The sequence below is a fragment of the Citrus sinensis genome, chromosome 8, assembly GCF_022201045.2.
Source record: "Citrus sinensis cultivar Valencia sweet orange chromosome 8, DVS_A1.0, whole genome shotgun sequence".
NCBI lineage: Eukaryota > Viridiplantae > Streptophyta > Magnoliopsida > Sapindales > Rutaceae > Citrus > Citrus sinensis.
Window position 1 is genome coordinate 18,026,095 of NC_068563.1, and position 22,260 is coordinate 18,048,354.

Sequence of the window (22,260 nt, forward strand, 5' to 3'; positions counted from 1 at the left end):
CATAAAAAATCATGAATCCACATATTATCACATAATTACCTTAGTATCTTTTATAACGTAAAGAGAGGTGGTTACATATAAATTCATAAAAAAATGGGTGATGATTTATACATCCTGTAGTTTTTATAAACCCACCCCATTTTGAAAAGAAAAATTACAAAAACATACGAATTATTTTTTAAAAAATTTCAAATAAAAAAGAATTTTAGAGAATTAATTAATTAAAATTTGTGACTTAAATTCTTTTATTATATTTGATTGGAAGGATTGTTTTGACATAAGTTTAAATTGATAATTTTACTCTCACAAGTTAAAAGTACTAAAATTTTAGTAATTTTCTAATTTTATACCATACCCATTGTTTCTATTTTATAATACTACTTTAATAGTATGAATATTAAACTCTAATTAAACTAATAGAAGATCTTTATGGCACAATAATCATATAGGTTATTGGACTATCAAATTTATGTTATTTACGTGTAAGAGTGGTGAAAATAGTAATTAGATTTTTTTTAAAATAATATATTATAAGTCACAAAATTAAATATCTAAATTTTTAGGCACAATAACTCCTATTTATTGGGACAACTTAGTTGTTTTATATCATAATAATAAAATAGTAAAATAAAATTTATATTAAAATTTATGATCAAATATGGTGAAGGAAAAGAACAAAATAAAATAAAAGGATTTAAGTACAAAACCTAATGGTTGTCGGCCCATTGCTCAAACCTTTTTTTTCTTTTATCATGGCGGCCGCTTTTAATTGATGTGTTGCGGCCTCCTTGCTTGATGGTGTGACCACTGGGCCACTTCTTGCTGATGGCCATGAAACCCCATGGCAGCTACCGGGCATAAGAGCTTAGAAACCGTGTTTCAAAATTTCCAATAACAAGGTTTTCCAAAAATTTTGAATTTCCCAATATTTTTCTTAATCCTTAATAACAACCAAAATTGTTCTTAAACTCAATAATACTGGAATTATTAAATTTCAGAACGTCGAAGATTTAATCATTAATCGAAAAATAAATTCGATTCTCAATAATTTAACATGAAGAGCCTCTATACCACTTGTTAGTAAATAATCAACTTTAGTGAAAACAATCACCTAAAATCTAAAAATATTCATGTTGTATCACCAAGAATTAATAAATGAATACGTGGAAGCAGAGCTGAATCTATTATACTTAATTGCCCACTAAAGTTGTGTACTTTATCTTTTAAATTAATATTTTGTCATAGAGTATTCTTTAAACTTCTTTATGCGCTATCTCTAGTGATGAGTGTCATATAAAAGTTAGTAGATAAGTTGAATGATGCGGAGAAGGTATTGGTTGAGATGTTTTTCAGTCCACTAAATGATAATTAACTTGGTGCAGATCATAAAAAATAATTATAATTACATCTTAATCATACACTGCTTTAAATGTATACATAGCAACACTAGATCCAAATTCGAAACGAAATTACAAATTCACAAGTGAAATTGAGTGTAGATGATGAAAGATACACTAACATGGGATGTTTCAAAGTAGACAAAAGAAATACTCTATAGGGGTTGAATTCCGCTAGTTCGTGTCAGCAAAATCAGTTACTACTGACGTATATAAACTTAATATGGTGAATAAAACAATTTGAAGCGTGCTAGCAAATCATTTATTACTGACGTATAAAAAACTTAATAAGGTGAATAAAACAATATGAGGCCAAGAGCAAGCGTTTCTTTGCTCTCAAAAGCGACACGTCTCCATCACATATATAATGAAATGAGTTCCACCATTCCTTCATACAAACCTCCAGCATTTTATATTTGTAATCTTAAAATTGGATGGATCAATCAAAAGGCAGCATTATCACTTGATCAATCATTTACTTCCAATGAAGTACACTTGATAGATCTATTTGAATTATTGTGAACCAAAGTTGACTGGAACAGATAGGTTAATCCCACAAAATACCGCTCTTAGCCAAAAAATCAAAAGTTAAGCCACAGCAGATTAACGAATCTTCATAACCCAATTCCATTACCCAATACAGTAATCATCATCAATTTGTAAAATCTACAAATGAGGTTCAAACTCTTACTAGAAAAAAATCAATCCAAAAGCTAGATTCTAACAATATAATAAGTTCATAAAACTTAGAACTCCAGTCCAACGAGAAAACAAGACATGAGCAAAGGTGAATTGATCCAAATTGCAAAATTGAAAACATACAAAATATCCAGCATGACATTCAAAATTGGAGTATATAAGAAACTGCATCTCAAGGATGTTCAAAGGAAATTTTGAATTGAGAAACAGCATTCTGCAACTAAACAACCTGATCACTAAGATGCAGGTTTTAACTCTGAATCAGGCTTAGTGGTCTCCTGGAAGTGACTTGATGATATCAGAATCACCTGCGAAACAGAGAACGGCATAGTTAATTCCTGTAGCTGCAGCTCGCATCAACAGTTAGAAAGCAGAGTTGATATCGCAACGTCAGATCATACCTGGATCAATAATGCTCAAGCAAGACACACGGAAGTACTTTCCACATGCTGTTCCCAAATCGACATTGTCTAGAAAATTATCAAACAAATATGCAATGTCAATTAAATAACAAGAGGTAATAACCGCAAACTACAGTTATCAAGTGAGAAATATAGGATCAACTAAGCAAAGTTTTTGACCAAATAGCAGAAGAGATAAAATACTAATATAAAGAGTTATGATTATAGAAAGCTACAGCAAGCAGATCAAATAGACACATTTAGAGACAAAACGTGAAACTTGCCAAATGTTAATGGAGTTCCAAACACTAAAATCCATCAATTAAAAACCCATTACACTCCCAAAAGCTAGGAAAGTAAATGCAAATGGTGAAACACTCATTTTGAATTCATGCAACCCAAACTTTTTATTCCAAAATGGATCATAGTTTTCAACATTTTCATACACATCTGCCTCCCATTTCATAATACAAAACAAACTAGCATAGCTGTGACAGTAGAAAAAAAGCATAATTACACTAGAATCTATGACAATTTGGTATTGAAATCAAAATAGCAACACAAGAAAGGGACAACATCCAAATCAACAAAAACAATAAAAGAAAGCAGAAACAAAAGCAAACACAAATAAAACTTACTTCCATTATAGTGGTGTACACCAACTTTAGCAAGCATAGCATAGTACTCAATCTCTGATTTTCTCAACGGTGGGCAATTATTTGACAAAATAATCAACTTTCCTGTCAAAAAATCAACAACCCACAAAAGTCCCAAATCAAAAATCAAAAACTTTATAATAGAAAACGAAACTTTCAGTTCCAAAACTCATCAGGAAAAAAAAAACAAACAAACAAACCCTTAGAGGTCCTGAGAGATCGAAGAACAGTTTTGTAACCAAGAGTGTATTTGCCGCTCTTCATCACAAGAGCCAACCTATTGTTGATGCTCTCATGAGTCTTCTTCTGCAATAATGAATACAAAAAACCCAGAAAAATTTAATTAAAAAAAATGATTGTGAAAGTGTTAGCTGAAGTGAGTAAATGAATAGAAAGTGAAATTGGCGTCTTACTGTCTTCTTGCTTGTAACCATTTTCGATTGTTTGGTTGCCTGGAAAATAAGATCAAAGAGAAAAGTTAATGACAATACAAAAACATGAAATGGTTTTTGGGGTTTGGTTTAGAGCTTACACCCAAAAAAGACTTCGCGAGCGGCGGCAAAATAACAAACCAGCCCTAGAAGAGGAGACGCCGCACCCGCAGTTTTAAACTCGTCTAGGGTTTCTTTATCGCTGCTCCTCCTGAAGGGCAACGAACACGTGCAATTCACGTGTACTTCTATTTTAGTTTTTCAATTTTTAACTGGAATTTTGAACCCAAAAATTTGGTAAAATATAAATAATTTCTAAATAGTTACTATTACTAATATTTAAAATTGGCAATCTCTATCTTACATGCATGTAAGATACATTCCCCTCACATGAATAGTGTATGTGTGGGACTCACACACTATTCATGTGAGGAGAGTGTATCTTACATGCATGTAAGATAGAGAGACCCTTTAAAATTTTATAGAATTTAAAAATAAACCGACAGATTTCGCATTCTGGTTGTTCGGTATGGTGTAAAATGAATTTGATTAAAATATATTAAAATTTATAAAGTATTATGTTTGGTGTAATGTGTACGGTAATGTATATTTTAATATTACATATTTTTATTTATATTAAAAATAATATTTATTATTTATTTTTATTAATTCATAACTCTTATTACCAATCATCCTCATCCACTATTAGCAATTTATTATCGATCACTGGGTTTGGCAAAACCCTAGGTCCGGTCTGAGTTTGGTGCTGCCCAGGATTGAACCGGATGAGTGAAACAGCTGCCCGAACCCGGGTTAAGACCGGCTTTTTAAACGTGCGGGCCGAGTTTAAGCCTGACATCTCTCGGGCCTGGATTTTTTATTCGGGCTTCTAAGCCCGCATGTAGGGGTGGATGAACCGATCCTTTGAACAAAAGAGGGCATAACTTTTTTCTCTACTTTCTTTTCACCCAAAGCCGAAAGGAACCCTCTGAATAGTGTACTTAGCAAACAGCAACAAGTTTCATGGAATCTAAAAAAAAACAAGAGCTTTACAACCCATCATCCTCTAGAAACTACACAACTCAAAAGGGCTCTGAACATGTTGTAAACATGATCCGGCACTTAAAATCAACAGTTCATTTTACTGGGAAAAGGAAGCTACAAGCCTACAATCACAGAGCCTAAGACTTCCTTCGCGGTGGGCGGTTACTGGTGCAGTGCTGCTGGCTTGGATCGTTGGAGGCGCGGCAGCCTGGCAGCGTTGCTGCTTATGCTTTTCAAATTAGGGATTTGATTTCACCATTGGGTATTTGGGTTTGGGTTTTGATTTTGCTATTTATATTTCTATTTATTTATTTATTAAGAAGCTGGGTCCGGGTTCCAGGCTTTTGGTATTGAACCCGGAATCCTGCCCGAAAATGTCCGGATTTTAAGATTTTATGCCCTGACCCGTGTTTTTAGTATATGTGGTCCGGATTTTGCCCGACTGGATTGATCCGGGCGGATTTTTTTGACACCCCTATCAATCACCACTAGGGATGGCAATTGTACCCGTAAATTCGCAAACCTGCAAATTCGCCCAAACCCACCCGCCAAAACCTGCCCGTTGCGGGTAATTTTACCCGTTGCGGGCGGGTTTAGTATTATAAATTAAAACCCGCACATGGATGCGGGTGTGTTTGGTATTAACCTTATATCCGGTGGATACCTGCATGGATATCTACCAAACCCGCAATATTTTTTTCAAATATTTTTAATTTAATTTAAATCTAAAAATGTATAAAGAAAATAATGTCATTAATTAAATTACCAAATAGCCAAAGGCTCAAAGTTGTGTATGTGTGTATGTGGCCTATATCTTATTCTAAAGTCATAATCTAAAGAAAACTAAAGGCATTTTTCTTTGAATTAGTATTTGAAAATATTAATCTTAATTATTATTATAGGCATTGTGTTGGATGGGTGCTTATGGTGGTGAATGAAATGAATATCTCCTCTTGAAGCTTGTTTTAAATGATAATATGAAATATAATTATTATTTTTAGATACTAGTTTGTGTTTTTTAAATGAATTTGTGTAATTTATACTTAAATTTGAGAATTTGTGTTGAATTGATGTGGAAATTTTAATTTTTTATTTACATTATTTAAATATAAAATTAAGTATGTTATATGGAATTTGAGGTTATTATTATAAATTTATATATTAAACATTTGTGATTTTAAATACGGAAACCCGTAAAAAATCCGCCGGATACCATTACGGGTTTGGTAATTGTTAAAACCCGCTGCGGGTGGATTTTTGTAAAAAAATTAAAACCCGCTGCGGGTTGCGGATGGGTTTGGTAATTTAAATTTTGTGCGGGTTTGGGTTTGGTAATGACAAACCCGCTGCGAGCGGTGCCCATTGTCATCCCTAATCACCACTTGTTGTAAGAGGTCATTAAAGTCAATTTAATATTATTAGAATTTTCGCCAATGGGCCCGTAGCCTATTACCACACCCATGCGCCCAACAACCTTGGGCGCATGGGTTCGAGTCCCAGCGTGCTCGACTCCCTTGTATAATAGAGGTTTATTTATCTTCCCACAATGGGGTAGAATCGATCTCCCTTCAATATTAACAATGAGGGTAGATCTCCCTCCAACTTTAAGTGAGAGTTTGCATTTAAGCAGTGCTGTAATAAGATTATTTAGGAGAATTTCGACTGATCTCTGATTGTAAATATTAGTAGAGCTCTGAGTATAATAAATTAGTGTATCAAAAAAAAAAATTATTAGAATCTTCATTGTTGATTTACTAAAATGATACTAAAATTAAAAAACAAATCATTTAGCCAAAAAGTGGTTGAGAACTGTCAACCTCTATATAAGATACCCCACCACCATCCGCAACAGCTATCATCTCGTCATGATAGGATATTTAAAAAATACAAGAAAAATATTTTATAAATATTTTCTTATAATAAATCTATAAGATAACAAAGAGTACAAAAAATATTTTGTTATTAATTTTTTATTCACATTAAAATATATATTTTTTATTTTTAATACTTAATTTTTTATTTTAATTTCTATTATTTATTTTATTTATAATAAATATAAATAAAAATATATTTAAAAATTAAGGTAATACTACAGAATTATGCTGCCAAAGAGGCTATTAGTTATTATAAAAATAGTAGGGAGTGAGTAGTATATATTAATTTTAATAAAAGGAAAACTGACAATCTTCCATTAATTATCAGCCCCCAGGGCACCGTGCCCCCACATTTCGTCTTGTAGTGAAGTCATCGTTAGATGAAAAGGGTGAAGAATGTGCAATGCTGAAAACGCCACGTTGCAGATGAACCAAACCGAGAGTGCAGGTAATTAGACTGGAACTGTTGACACTGCTAATATATTGTTTAAGAAAACAAGAAGATGTTGGTTTCCATAACAATAAACATGTTAGCTGGCACAAATAAATGTATAAGCAAATACTTTGTCGAGGGACAATAATATGTAGATTAGTAACAGTTTCATTGTTGTAGGAGGCATAAAATATTGAGCAGTTGTAATAGTGAAAGGATATGAAGTATTTTATTTGTTCCTCTTAAAAGAAATAGGAAAGAGTTAAATGAATTAAGTGGGAAGCAAAATATAGCTGCATTAACAGTAACTTAGATAGGTAAGACAACAAATTGTGGAGTGGAGAGAAACAAAAATTATGGATTGGTAATTGATTTAAAATGATTTTGGTTAGGATTTGAATGACAAGCAGAATTGGAATAAAGCATGGAGCAAGTACGAAAATGTATCAAAATGGGAAAATGAGTTCGGCAAACTGCACATATGAAATTGATGGTAGCTGAAAAATCAACGCATGTGTTGTTACATTAGTATCACCAATGGCTGGGCTTGAAATACTTAAATGTCTCTAAACATTGGGTGGTTGAATAAAAGGAGAATGATCATATGGCCAAGATATTTGTAATTTGTTAGTTGATTAAATAATAGCCTTAGTTGGCATAAAATGGATATAAAGAAGAATAGTTAACCAAATGAAGAGATGCTTCCAAATCCAGTTTGATTTGGTAATGGGTGTAAATGAAGTAAATGGTGATGCACAAGTAAATGCAAGGGAAGAGATGGACAAGCAGGTTTAATTAATAGACGGCAAACATAACTGTAACAGTGAGAAGATACTGGAACTGCATACGTATAAAGGTGGATTCAAAAATCCAAGCTGCAATGTCGACATAAGAAATATACAACAGGAGTTCAAAACACATAATTGTCGTACATCCATAACATTGAAACATGTCCCATAAAGTAATGAATGCTTATCAAAACACAGTTGAAGTAGGTTATATTGTGAAATAACAGTAAATATAGAGCATATAGAATGTGTATAAGTATCCTAGTTGGTGGAGTTCCTTTGACAGCATTGGTTTGAATGTGAGAAATAGATAAGCTTCGGCTTTAATCATAGGAAGAAAGATAACATGGGCAGATGTGGAAGGGCGAGCACATGGCAGCATTAGGGATCATGCATGTTGGGACATTGTCACCTTTACAGGCCTGCAATTTCAAATAGCAAAAAGAGTAAGTGAAAACGCAATTATGAATTACTGTGTGACAAACTTACTTATGGAGTCATCATCACTGATGCTTGATAGTACTCGCAAGAAGTCATGTCCAGCAATAAGAGTTTCAGCCAAATATGGAGTGTACTGAAACTATTATGACATGGGCAATTGTTAACTGATCAGCTATTTGTTACATTAGCATACAGTTAAATGCTTGTCAGATTAGCATACAGTCAATGAAACATATGTACAACGAGCTGTAAACATGTACCATTTCCCCTGTATCACCATCTAAATGCTTGCACTTAACTTCATTTTATTACTTGCTGCAATTTCACTTTTCCTGTTTGTACTTTCCACACATGTTCATCGTACAACTTACTAACTTCCCCCTTACGGTTGAATTGCCAGACATACATTCAATTTTTATTACATTAACTTAAAAACATACAAAACATCTAAACTAATTAGTCCCATTGTTATTATACAAGCACAAGAAATTATGATATCATTTTCAAAATTTCTGTGTGATTCACATCTAACTTGTGACTTCGTAGATGCTTCTACAAAGTCACAGCCGAAGGCATAGTCAGCCTGAAGATAAAGAAAAGGAAATATGGCATATGCTTCTCCAAAGTTGCAGTCGAAGGCGTAGTCAGCCTGAAGATAAAGAAAAGGAAATATGGCAAATACACAGAACAAACCACAAGTTTCTCATCAATCATACAGCTTTAAATGGGTCGTGTTCAGCTGCTAGAGTATAATCCCTAAATCATTTTCAATATTTTTCCCCTTTTACTCCTCCACTATTTTCTACTTCTCTATACGAAATCCGACTTCTCACCACATTATTCGCAGCAACAATATTCAACTCAATTATTTCAGGTTCAGCTGCCACTAGCCTGAATTTCTGTTGCTAAAATCCCTCTCTTACAATTTCAATACACGTGTTTATTAACATAAAAATAATAGTGAAAAACTCCTTTATATTACTACATTGTTCATAAAATTTCCAGAAATTTAATTTAAAAATTTACGCCCAGCACTCTCACATCTTCCCATTATCCATATGAAATCTAATTTCGCACCAACTATATTATCAGCTACAAATGATTCGCGTCACAAATCTCACATTAAAATTTCACTAATCTTAATGATGGTTTATACAATCCTTTCCATTTCTTCAATAAGACCACAACAAATCCACAAGTCACCACAATCGTCTTCGAAAATTTAATCCGGCGTCGTTGCTGCAGCTGTAGTCACACACAATTATGAAAGTGGTGGTTGCTTTAGGGAAATCGCTCACGTCAAGCCAAATACGGTTAAGGATTTGCAGAACCCTAAAACTAATCTTGTACCACAAATGGGTTTTGGCTGTTGCCCGCTTCACATCATTTGTTCGTGACTAAAATCTCAACCGTTGGATAACACTCTTTATAATCTAACGGCTGGACTAGATAATGACAAATGAAGGGGGCACGGTGTCCTGGGGGCACGGTAGCTGGACCCCCTTCATATATAGACCACCCACTTATTAGATTTTCTAAACTACAATATTATCCTTAGGTGAAATGAATAAAATAGATAAATAAATAATTATTAGTTATTATAATTTAAAAATTAAACTTATTATACCATATAAAACCAAGAATTTTTATGCTCTTGAACTCTTTCCTAACTATTCAAAAAAAAAAAAAAGGGTCAATATTGCAGTGACGAAGGAAAAAGAAATGCAAAGGGAAGAATCTGGAAAAGAAAAAGTACTTAATATTCCATTGATTGAGGTAGAAGATATGTCATGGGAAGAATTTGAAAACGAGTTAGTAAGTTTTAATTTTTGTTTTCTAAAAACAATTTTTTATTTACAAGTGGTTCGTTCACATGGTGATGGAAAGTAGTTTATGCTTAGTATCTTCTAGTTTTCTCTGTTGATTAAAAATAAAAAATTAGAACTTAGTTTTATGGGATTTTTTTACGGGTTTGTTTACAATTTTGTGTTAGGAATTAATTTACCTTTTAGCTTATTGAGTCAAAATTTTTCAAAGCATATATGTCGACTGTTTGAGTAATTTGCTACTGGCATTTTTGTATGCATGATTTTCTTGTCTTTGATGTACTAAATTTATTTTTGTCATTTAATTTATCATTCATTCTTATTAGGATGAAAGATTAACTCATAATTGTGATGTTTCAAATGAATTAGTGGTTTTGGACAATACTAATACATTAAAGACTGAAATTGTATGTATTAATTAATTCTTCTTTTGTTTCTATTCTCATGCATAATATACAATATCTAGTTAGGTAAGCCATATTTTCTTTTGTTTACATATTTTTTCAATTTGAGGATCACTAATTGAATGGACACGAGATGTTGGAAAGAGAAATTGAGTTGTTATTGTGATTGAAAAATCTAATGTAATATCAAATGGTAGAAAACTAAGGATAATTTTCATATGTGAAAGTAGTGCTGTTTATAGACATAAATGTCCTCAAGGTCCCAAGCCAAAATGGCTTGGAACAAAGAAATGTAAGTGTCCATCTAAACTAAAAGGTTAGAAATTAGCAAATAATGATGAGTGGGTATTGATAGTGATATGTGAGTTCCATAACCATTTTGCTACACAATATCTGGAAGGCATTTATTGGTAGACTTAATAAAGTGGAGACTAATTTATTGGTTGATATGTTGAAGAACAATGTTAAACCAAGAGATATATTATATGTCTTAAAGAAAAAATATATGCATAATGCCACTATAATGTGAGCAATCTACAATGCCTGATGAAAATATAAGGTGATAGAATAAGCTGGGCGTTTCTAAATGCAACTATTTATGAGTAAATTGACTGAGCATAAATATATTGAGTGGCATAGAAATGATGTGCATACAGGCTGCATCAAAGATTTATTTTTAGCATGCCCTTCTACAATAGAGTTGTTGCAAGCTTTCCCGCAAGTATTGATTATAGATTGCACAAATAAAACCAATAGGCATGATATGTCATTACTAGAGACAGTTGATGTTACATTAACTGATTTGACATTTTTAGTTTGCTTTGCTAATCTTGAATCAGAGCGGGAGAATAACTATATTTGGGCATTGAAGAGACTAAAAAGTATAATGGAAGAGAATATGTTACCAACGTTTATTGTGAAAGACAGAGAAATAACTTTAATGAAAGCTATTCAAAAAAAAAATTCCAAGCACAACTACCTTTCCTTGCAGATGACATATATCAAGAAATGTATTAGTTAATTATTAGAAATTTTTTAGACTAATGAGATTTGGAGACATTTGATTGACATTAAAAAAAATATAAATTTAATAAAGATAAAATTATTATTTTTTCACTTACAGTGTTAATTAATGAGCTCATTATTCTTAAATTATCTTAATACTCCTCTAATAAATTTTTTTGTTAAATTAATTTGCAGTATGTTAATTCTCATATTGTAAATATTTTCGGAATAAAGAAGAAATTGGGCCGAAAGTAGAAAACAAAGAAGAATTCCTAGAGCCATTTGGAATGTATTATTGAGGAGATATAATTAATAAAATAAAATTATCTTAATACTCCTCTAATAAATTTTTGTGTTAAATTAATTTGCAGTATGTTAATTCTCATATTGTAAATATTTTCGGAATAAAGAAGAAATTGGACCGAAAGTAGAAAACAAAGAAGAATTCCTAGATCCATTTTATCTTAATACTCCTCTAATAAATTTTTGTGTTAAATTAATTTGCAGTATGTTAATTCTCATATTGTAAATATTTTCGGAATAAAGAAGAAATTGGACCGAAAGTAGAAAACAAAGAAGAATTCCTAGAGCCATTTTATCTTAATACTCCTCTAATAAATTTTTGTGTTAAATTAATTTGCAGTATGTTAATTCTCATATTGTAAATATTTTCGGAATAAAGAAGAAATTGGACCGAAAGTAGAAAACAAAGAAGAATTCCTAGAGCTATTTGGAATGTATTATTGAGGAGATATAATTAATAAAATAAAATAAAATAAAAAAGTGAGCAAACAGGCTCGTGATAATTAGGTGGCCATTTTGCCACTTGTCTAACAGGCATTTCTATGTATATATACTATAAAAAAATAAAAAAATAAAAAAAATAAAAGAAGATGGCATGATCAGTTGCCTATAAAATCAAGAATACTGAGACGAAAGAGAGGGGCGAAGAGAAGAGAGGGGGGAGAGAAGAGAGGAAGCTGAGACTAAGGCTTAGAAAAATTTATTCTTTTGTGCAGTTCATTCTCTTGTAATATATTTTGGAAGTTTGTTAAATAAAATGAGTGTTTTGTTTTTCAATATGAGTAGTCAACTTTATTAGTTGAGGTGAAAGGTGAAGTTTAAGAATTCAAATTATTAAATTAATTACTCTATTAAGTGAGTTTTCAAGTTTATTTTATTAGTTTGTATTTTTCTTCTTTACCGATTTCTTTTATATCATGTTAATTTATAAATCTAGATCTCCTTGGATTTATATGATATTTTGATATAATATCGACAAGCTAATATAGTTGTGGCACACTAAGTACTTGATCTCATATTTATCCATATTAATGGTTGGTTAAGAATTAAATGACATAATAATTAACTGACAAAAGAAATACAAAATACAAATATGAGAGAGTGTTATGACCATAATTTAAAACCCGAAAGTAGATCCCATAACTTTAGCAATTTTTAGATTAGTTCCTATTAATTACTCTTTCTGCAATGAATTTTTGTCTAATAATTGACCACTAGATTTTTAAATTCTTTGTGGTTCGACTCAGGACTTACCAGATTATATTATAACTAAACACTCTTATACTTGAAAGTAATAATACTTTTGAGTCATGTCAAATTTTTAGCATCGTTGTCGGAGAATTTCTTAAATTTGGTGTCAATTTCATTTTTATTTTATTGCTCTCTTTTGTCAATTATTATCGGTGTTTTGCATCCTCCTTCAACGTCACTCTTTTTTTTCTAATTTTATTTCATAAAATTTCAGTTAGCTCCCTCCTCTCTCTTATAATCATAGAATTGCCATAAAACTTGCAAAGAATTTCATTTTGAACTAGAAACTATTGCAACTCAGTCCCTAAACTGAATTGGAACTTGAATCTTTATATTATGACTTATCCTTTGGACTTTTGGACTTTATGGACATAATGGACATGAATTTGGACTTTTAAAACTATCATTAAGGCTAGACTTAATTTAATTGGCTGGTAATTCTTAAAAGTTGTTTGAAAAAAGGGGAGGAGGAAAGTTCCATCTCTTAAGATAAGTGTTTCTTTTCTTTCTTTCTTTCTTTTAATTTCTGCACTTTTTCTTTTTTCTTTTTTTCTTTTTTCTTTTTTTTATTGTTAATTTATATGGTTGGTTCAACTGTCTAAATTGTTATTTAAATTTCAATTAATCTATTTCAGTTTATCTATTTTTATTCTTGTACATTAAATTATATAACTTTTATTCTGTAATTAATTTATGTTTTATTATATGGCTGATTTTAAAATGCTGTCTAAATTGTTAATATTTTGTTAATGTGTTATTTTCTTGTTGCCTTTAGTTATTTTATTTTTATGGTTGGTTTAATCGTCTAATATTTTAATTTCAGTTAATTAATTTTCAATTTATTTATGCTTAATTATTTTTAATTTTTGTACATTTATATTATTTGGTTATTTAATTTTCATTTTTTTCTAATTGTGCAATTTTCATTTGGTATTTTATGCATTATCCATTTGTTTGTGCATCATCTTAACACACATCATCAGCATTGCATGCGATGTTGGTCTTGTACAAATAGTGACAGATTAATTAGAAAATCACCTCCACCACCCTTGGCCATGGCCGACATCAGAGTTGATAACTTTTCAAAGCACAAAGATAACCAAGCCTTGCAAAATCTTCATGAACAACATAGGACACTTAGAGATTTCATGCATCCTACTAGAGCAGAGTCACCATCATGCGTAGTTTTTTCTCTTGACGCATCTTGTTTTAATTTCAAACCTAATATCATTTAACGTCTACCTATTTTTCATGGTTTTGAATCTTAAAATTCATACCTGCATTTGAGAGAATTTGAGGAAGTTTGTAACACTTCTACTGATCAAAATTATAACACGATAAAATCAGACTTTTTCCCTTTCTCATTAAAGGAAAAAGATAAAACTTGGCTATAAAATCTTAGGTCAGGATCTATCAGAACTTGGAATGAAAGAGCTACTTAACATTTACCCACGCCACAGTTTTGAAACATGGAGGTTAGTGTAATGGTGACTAATATCCCAAAGTGAACATGTCATTAAAATGATGTCTAATGGTGAATTTAGGGATAAAAGTCCTTAAGATGCATTAGAATATCTTGATTATATAGTAGAGAATGCATAACATTAGGACACTGTTGGTTTGTATAAGTCATTGAGTAAACCCTAGTCATCTCCATCTGGTAAAGGCATGTACAACCTTATGGATGACCTTTAAGCCAAATTTGCATTCTTAGCTAGAAAAGTCGAAGCATTAGAGAAAAAGAATGATTATGTAAAGTTTGTTCAAGATATTTCATGTTATGATTACAATTTTACTGACCATTCTACACAGAATTGTACAATCTTGCTAACTTTAAAAGAAAGTTTGCATGAACAAGTAAATGTCATCGATAATTCCAAAAAGCCAAATACCAATCCATACTCCCAAACTTACAACTTTGGTTGGAGAAATCACTTAAATTTTAGTTGGAGAAATGACAATCATACACAACCTTCATAACCAACTCTTCCATGTCAGAATTCTAAAACTCATGGAGTTACCCACTATATGTCTCACCACCAAGAAAAACTTTGGAAAATACATTGCATTCATGAAAAACAAGAGTCGATCAATAATCAAATCATGCAAACCTTGACCAATTTGACAAAAACTATCTCCAAACTTACATCAGCCCTCACCATGCATGAAAAGTAAGTTTCCTACTCAACCTGAACCAAACCTCAAGATTCAACAACATCCTCAAATGGGTAATACATGAAACCAAAATATAAGCCAAGTTAAATCAGTTATAATCCTTCATGGTGGTAGAGTTATTGAAAAACACATTTTGGACCCTCGTGAAATTAGTAAGGATTCAATTTAAGAGAGTATGGAAGAGTTTGTCGAATCTTTAACCCATGAAAAAATAATTAACTCTCTTCTTATACCCATATTTCCTCAAGTACTAATCAAGCCAAAGGAATCAAACCACATTCCAGAAAATTATGAAATCTTTAAACAAGTGAAGGTCAATATTCCTTTGTTGGACATCATTAAGCAAGTACCTTCTTATGCTAAATTTCTAAAAGATATGTGTACTGTGAAAAGAAAACATAAGATGCAAAAGAAAGCTTTTCTAGCAAAACATGTAAGTTTTATTCTCTCAACCAATAATGCTTTGAAATACAAGGATCCTAGTTGTCCAACTATTTCTTGCATTATTAGGGATAATAAAATTAGACGCGCTCTACTTGATCTTGGTGCCAATGTTAATTAGCTTCCTCATTCAGTGTATCAACAACTCAATCTTAGTGAGTTAAAACCAACCTCTACCACTCTTTTACTTGTCGATAAGTCAATTAAGGTACTAAAATGAATAATTGAAGTTGTATTAATGCAACTCGATAAATTCATATATATTACAGATTTTATTGTTTTGGAAACAGAACCAATTGCTGATGAATGTAAGCAAATTCCTGTCATATTAGGTCGATCATTTTTAGTTATTGCTAATGCTTTGATTAATTACAGGAATTGAGTAATGAATTTATCTTTCGGGAACATGAAGTTAGAACTCAATGTGTTCAACATGTGTAAACGATCTTGCGACACGGAAGATAAAGATAATGAGAATGAGGATATTGAACTCATTGAGCCAATCATTGAGGAACAAATTTAGGATGAGAAACTTAGGAACTCTATGAAAATTTATTTTGCTAATTCTTTTGAATCAAGTAAGGAATTAGAATATAATATTGTTAACATATGCTCAATACTTAATTCTACGCAGGTACCTGAAGATGATAATGGCTAATTGAACTTTGAAGACACGATACACCTTAAGGAGACAAAGGAAGAGGAAGCACCAAAATTGGAATTGAAACCCTTACCAGAAGAATTAAAGTATGTGTACCTTAGAGATCAACAAACCTATTTAGTGGTAATTTATTCCTAACTCACAAGCGACCAGGAAGAGGAAAGTGCCAACAATTACAAGGAGCGGATGAAAATCTTTCATGATAAGCATATCATGAGAAAATCTTTTACACTAGGATGAAAAGTGCTTTTATTCAACTCTCACCTACAGCTATTTCCACGTAAATTGTATTCTTGATGGTTTGACCTATTTATCGTTCACATTATTTTTTCATATAGGGCTATAAAAATTAAAAATCCAAAGAACGATGTCATATTTAAAGTTTATGGTAAAAGATTTAAACTGTATTTGGAATACGAACCACATGAAGCAGACACCAAAATCAATTTGAGTGACCTACCGAATCTTGATTAAGTCTTTTGTCTTAACTTTTTGTCATTTCATTTTACTGTTAATTTATTGTTTGAGTTATTTGATTTTTTTCTTTTTCTTTTTTATGTCTTGAATGAAGTGCATTACGTTGTTGTTGTTGTTGTTTTTTTTAAATGTGTTTGTTTGAAAGTTGTGTTTTATTTCACCGTTTTTATATTTGTCATGCATACCTCCATGAGAAGGATTTTTTTGAAACATTTGGAAGAACTTCTACGTGTAAAATTTCACCTAAGAAGCTTTATTCAATTTTGTAAATCACATCTTATTTGGGATTTATAACCACCAGTGTTAGTATCCCACATTAAAGATCTAGAAAGACAACTTAAGGAAATAGTTGGTGGTATTTACGAACTCCAATTGGAGCTTGAGGTAAATTTAATAAAAGGACGAAGGTGAGTTGCATGTTTGATTATATTCATTGTGTGTTTTTATTCTGTTGTTTTGTTCTTTTGCTTTTGACTTAATTTTGTAGACTTGATTTGTTTCATTGATATATTTTAATTCACTTTCCCGTATAAATGACGGATAACAGTACTCGGTGACTTTTCAAGTCAGTATTTTCAGTTTTCTACAATAATTGAAACCTCAAAATCAAGTAAGGAAGAAATACAATATAAATTGCATAAGCATTTTCCTTCTCTCCCTCAAAATGCTTTTAAGAAAATTTACAAAGCTTATTGTGAACGACTACGTTTGTTAATGATTAATGGGATTCCTACTAACATTCGATGGTTAATTAGAGCAAAGGTCTGATTAGTAGATGAGTTTTCTTATCTATTTGTTTCTTACATGTTTGATTTTAGTAAAAGCACATTTGTTAAAAACAAAAGAGCTAAGTGGCTTGACTTTAAATATCCTAATTGTGTAAGACTTACTTGCAATAAACCACGGTATAAAACTTTAAGAATGATTTCTGTAAATCGTGAAGATAAAATTAAATTCGTCAAGAATGGCATGAGTAAAGAATCTTTAGACTATATCTTACAATCTCTTGAGACGCACCGAGAAGATATATGCAACGTGAGATTCATAGTTTATGGAAACTATTAAAAAAAAAGTGCATAGTTTAGTCTTAGGAATTTGGCTTTAAAAACCTTGTTTGCAGTTTATAAGAAAACTGGATGGAAGCCTATCCTTAACCTATTGAAGGCATTCAAGCCGTTATTGGATATAAAATCAGAGGAAGATGTGAGCAATATCCTTTTATTTTAATTTTTTTTACCTTTCACATTATTGTTTTTAATGATGTAATCACTGTTTGCTTTTTGCTTTTTGTTTTACTGTTTTCTTTTCCTGTTCACATTAGAATTATTTAGCCACAAGCTTCATGTGTTATTTAAATAGGTGCTCCTTTTCAAGCAAGCACTCACAAATTGTTTTTGATTATTTTTCCAATGGTAGAAACTTTAAACAGACAACTTAAGAATATTTGTGTGCTTTCTGGGTTTTGCTATGGAAAGTATAAAGAATTCTCTCAATTAACCATAGATTTTAGTCGCGTTATAATAAAGAGAAAACTAAATCTTGTATATGGAGGAGGTGACCAAGGGCTATCAAAGTTTGTCTTAGAAGTTATTTTTGTTTGAGGAAGCCAAGTGTTGGCATCATTCCAAAAGCCTTGAAACCTTTTGGATGTCTGACTGACCCACCAATTGGAGAAAAGTTAGTTATCTTAAGCATGTAAAAAAGAATATCTGAAATGTTAAATCATGTTGATGCCTTCATTTTCTTGCTAGGAGATCTTACAATTTTAGAGGCGTTAATTACATTTGCTTCTTAGGCTCATTTGAATATCCATAAAAAAACTCATTGGTTTGTTAAATGTTAATAGCTTTTATGATGACTTAATAGCATTTCTTAATCATGCCATCGAAAATCATTTAATTCCATACTCAGTGAAAAACCTTTTCATTTGTTCTCCTACTACTATCGAGTTATGTGATCTTTTATAAGCTTACAAACTAGAGGCAGATCCAATGACTTCGATGTTGATTTAGTCAACTAATATAATGGTAGTAACCCTCGTAAGAAGTGTAAATTAGATTTAACTTTCTATTTGTAAATATTTTCTAGTAGTGGCCAAGTAATGTCTTCTAAACTTTACCTCTTTTTTCTAAGACATTGAGGACAATGTCTCCTTCAGGTTGGCGGAAGGAAATAATTGATAATAGTAAAATGTCTCAGTCCTGGTGATGTTTTTACTAATTTTTGTTGTAAAGACTGACTTTGGATAAATTTAAGTGGAAGATGATTGAATATAGAGTGTAGTGATTCTAGAAACACATCTTCTTAATCTTAGAGTTTTGTTTCTAAAAAAAAAAAATTGTCTTCAAACTTTTCTTCTTCTTTCTCTTTTAATCATCTCCTTTAAGTTTCTACAATTTGTTCAGATGTGATCGCTCCAACTTCTACTTTTATTATCTTTTCTTTAACTTTAAAAAAAAAAAAGAAAAAAAAAATTTTTTGTGTGATCTTTTAACATTGAATAACATAATGACTTCCAACTTTTAGTATTTGTATTTTCTTTGACCTTGAATTATGTTACACCATATTTTCCACTTTGCATATTGAAATGTAAATTGAGAAATTTGATGAGTGAAACTGATTAATTCATTTGAAGGAATGTACACATTATGGTAAGTCCAAATGAGTTCTTGAGCCTATTATCCTTGGAGAGTAACCATGTTTGCTTATACAGCTTCATAATTTATTATGCAAGATCTCTATATTTTCTTTAAAGTCAACCAAAAAGTTGAGAAAAAATGAAATGAAAAAAAATTGCGTAGCTGCATATGAAAGTTCATTGAACTAATAGATATGAAAGATTATTTAGAGCCTTTAAAGATGACAGAAAGGCTATCTTTAATTCATTTGAGCCTTTCTAACCATCACTATTATAAAGTATCCATAATTAACCCCTTTGAGGCTATATATTAAAAAAAAATTCTTTTTCTTTGGTAACCTTAGGGGTGGGCAAATTAACCAACCCGACCTGATCCGACCCAAAAAATTTCGGGTTCGGGTTGGATCGGGTTTTAAAGGAAACTCGATCGGATGAAAATGGTGAAACCCGATCGGGTTGCTATAAAAAAAAAAAAACCTAAACCTAAAGCACACATGCCACACACACAAATCACAAATTTTCCTCTCACAATACACGATTACACACACAAACACTCACAAGACTCACAACTCTCCTCAATTTCATTACACAAAACACATACACGGTCACATCCAAGTTGAGTCGCCTTGGCAACACGCAGTAAATATGATGAACAAAGGGAAAAAAAGAAAAGACGCCAAATTGAGATTTCTACCCGAAACGCTCAATTATAAACTATGTAACAGTGACAGATGCAATTACAGAGAAGAAAATGGGGGTTCTATTCTACTATGTTAGGGGTTCACATAATCGGCATGGACAGGCGTTGCAGAATTTATGCAAACAGGACATTTGTCATTCAATCGGGGCCACTCATCAATGCATTCAGCATGGAAGCAATGTTTGCATTCTGGTATGCATTTGATTGTCTCTTGGCTGAGGTATTCGGATAAACATATAGAGCAAGCACTACTGTTAGGTCCAGGCAGACACTTGCTTTCTTCGAGGACTAGCTTTTGAAATGATTTAATGGTGCATTCATCCAGACCCATGATCATTATGGGTGGCTGAGGTGCTACTGCTGTTGGGGTTGAGTTAAGCTGCTGCTGTCGGTCTGTGGCCACCAATCTACTGCCAACTGCCACCGATCTGCTGTCAGGTGCCACCGATCTGCACTCTGTTGGTCTAAGCCTTCAAAGCTTCAACTCGAGTTACCCGACCCGAGTTTCTCCCTTTTGAAACTTTGAGTTTTATTTTCTGAAGCTTTTTTTTAAGCTTTGAATTAATGGTATATATGATTAATATATAGCAAATTAGACAATTAATAGTTATTTATTGTGTTTTACTGGAAATGAAATCATTTACTGTAAAAAAAATCTTAGTAATAAAATAAGAAAATTGACTAACCTGAACCGATCCTACCTGAATTCAACCCGACCCAATCCGAATATAAATTGGATCGGATCAGGTCGGGTTGTAAGTTCAGGTTCTATTCGGATTAATTTTCATCCAACCCGAACAATCCAAAACTCGATCGGGTTGACCCGAACTCGGTTTTGCCCACCCCTAGGTAACCTATTATTTTATCCCACTCTATTGTGGAGTATTACCTTATATTTTATATTTTCTACTACCCAATTATGTTTGAAACTAGAGATGCTTATGTATTTATGAAAATGGTGCTATGAAGAAAAAAATAAAATAGAAAAATAAAAATAAATAATATGAGAAAAAGAGAAAACAAAAAAAATCCAGGTAAAAAGCACCTTGCAATCTCCAAAAGTTCTTTATATTTCAAACATATATTTTGTTTTTCTTATTATCCCTTTTTTGCTAGCCATATCTCTAGCCTACGTTACGTCCTAATGAAAGTCCTTGATTTTAGGGAACTATAGTTTGAAGTAGAAGTTAGTAATATGAACTAAAAGATGTGATGATGCATAAAAATAAAAAGAAATGGGTTTGACTAGTAATTTCTTAGACTTGAAATCATTTTATTTCAAAGTTGTGCGTTTATTTTTTCATCTTGGTGAGAATGTGTGAAATTGTTTACTTTTCTCGCAACTACTACTTCTTAGAGTGACTGTTTTTATTGAGTTTATTTTCTTTTGTTTTTATTGGGTTTATTTTCTTTTAAGAAAGTCATTCTTAACCGTGAGATTTTGGGGTTTAACATAGCATTCTTAAAAGTGGCTTGATTAATGTACCTTTGATAATTAATTATTTTGCATGATTTTACTTGACTGATTTGTGTGGGTGTGATTTTCTTTAAGCCGAAGATAATGTTTATACTTTTGTTTGATTGTTGTCATTAATTCAATTAAAGCAGTAACCATAATTTTTTTTTTAAAAAAAGAGATTTCAATTTGGGTTTTCAAATTTGCTAGCTTTTTATCACTTAAATTGCTAGGCCTAGCAATAAGCTGGTGAAGGATGTGATTGACACTAAAAGTATACATTTAATAAAAATTAAATTATCAATTTTTTATTTACAGTGTTGATTAATGCGCTCATTATTTTTAAATTATCTTAATACTCTCCTAATAAAATTTTATGTTAAATTAAATTGCAGTATGTTAATTCTTATATTGTAAATATTTAAGAAATAAAGAAGGAATTAGAACCAAAAGTGAAAAATAAATAAGAATTGTTGGAGCCTTTTGGAATGCATTATTTAGGATATGTAATTAATAAAATAAAATAAAAAAGAAAAAAAGAAAAGTGAACAAACAAGCTTGTGATAGTCGGTGGCCATTTTGCCATTTGACTATCACGCATTTATATGTATATATATTATAAAAATAAAATAATAAATAATAAAATAAAAGAAGATGACATGATCAGTTGCCTATAAAAGGTAAGAATATGGAGACGGAAGAGAGGGGGGTAGAGAGAAGAGAGGGAGAGAGAAAAATGGAAGCTGAGACTAACGGCTT

At 31.5% G+C, this 22,260-nt stretch overlaps 1 protein-coding gene and 1 long non-coding RNA gene across 2 annotated transcripts; both read right to left on the reverse strand.

Annotated features, from left to right (window-relative positions):
• Nucleotides 1-2,000: 2,000 nt before the first annotated feature.
• LOC102616624 (60S ribosomal protein L30) lies at nt 2,001-3,815 on the reverse strand. Its single transcript, XM_025102232.2, has 6 exons — nt 3,686-3,815; nt 3,567-3,605; nt 3,354-3,459; nt 3,136-3,237; nt 2,498-2,566; nt 2,001-2,404 (listed from the first exon to the last, which is right to left on the reverse strand). Exons 2-6 carry the CDS (start codon nt 3,585-3,587, stop codon nt 2,364-2,366), a joined length of 339 nt encoding a protein of 112 aa, XP_024958000.1. The 5' UTR covers nt 3,588-3,605; nt 3,686-3,815; the 3' UTR covers nt 2,001-2,363.
• A 3,952-nt stretch (nt 3,816-7,767) lies between these two features.
• Nucleotides 7,768-9,659, reverse strand: LOC112495953 (uncharacterized). The gene is made up of 2 exons (XR_008051309.1): nt 8,425-9,659; nt 7,768-8,303 (listed from the first exon to the last, which is right to left on the reverse strand). It is a non-coding gene; the product is annotated as an uncharacterized LOC112495953 (long non-coding RNA).
• Nucleotides 9,660-22,260: the final 12,601 nt, after the last annotated feature.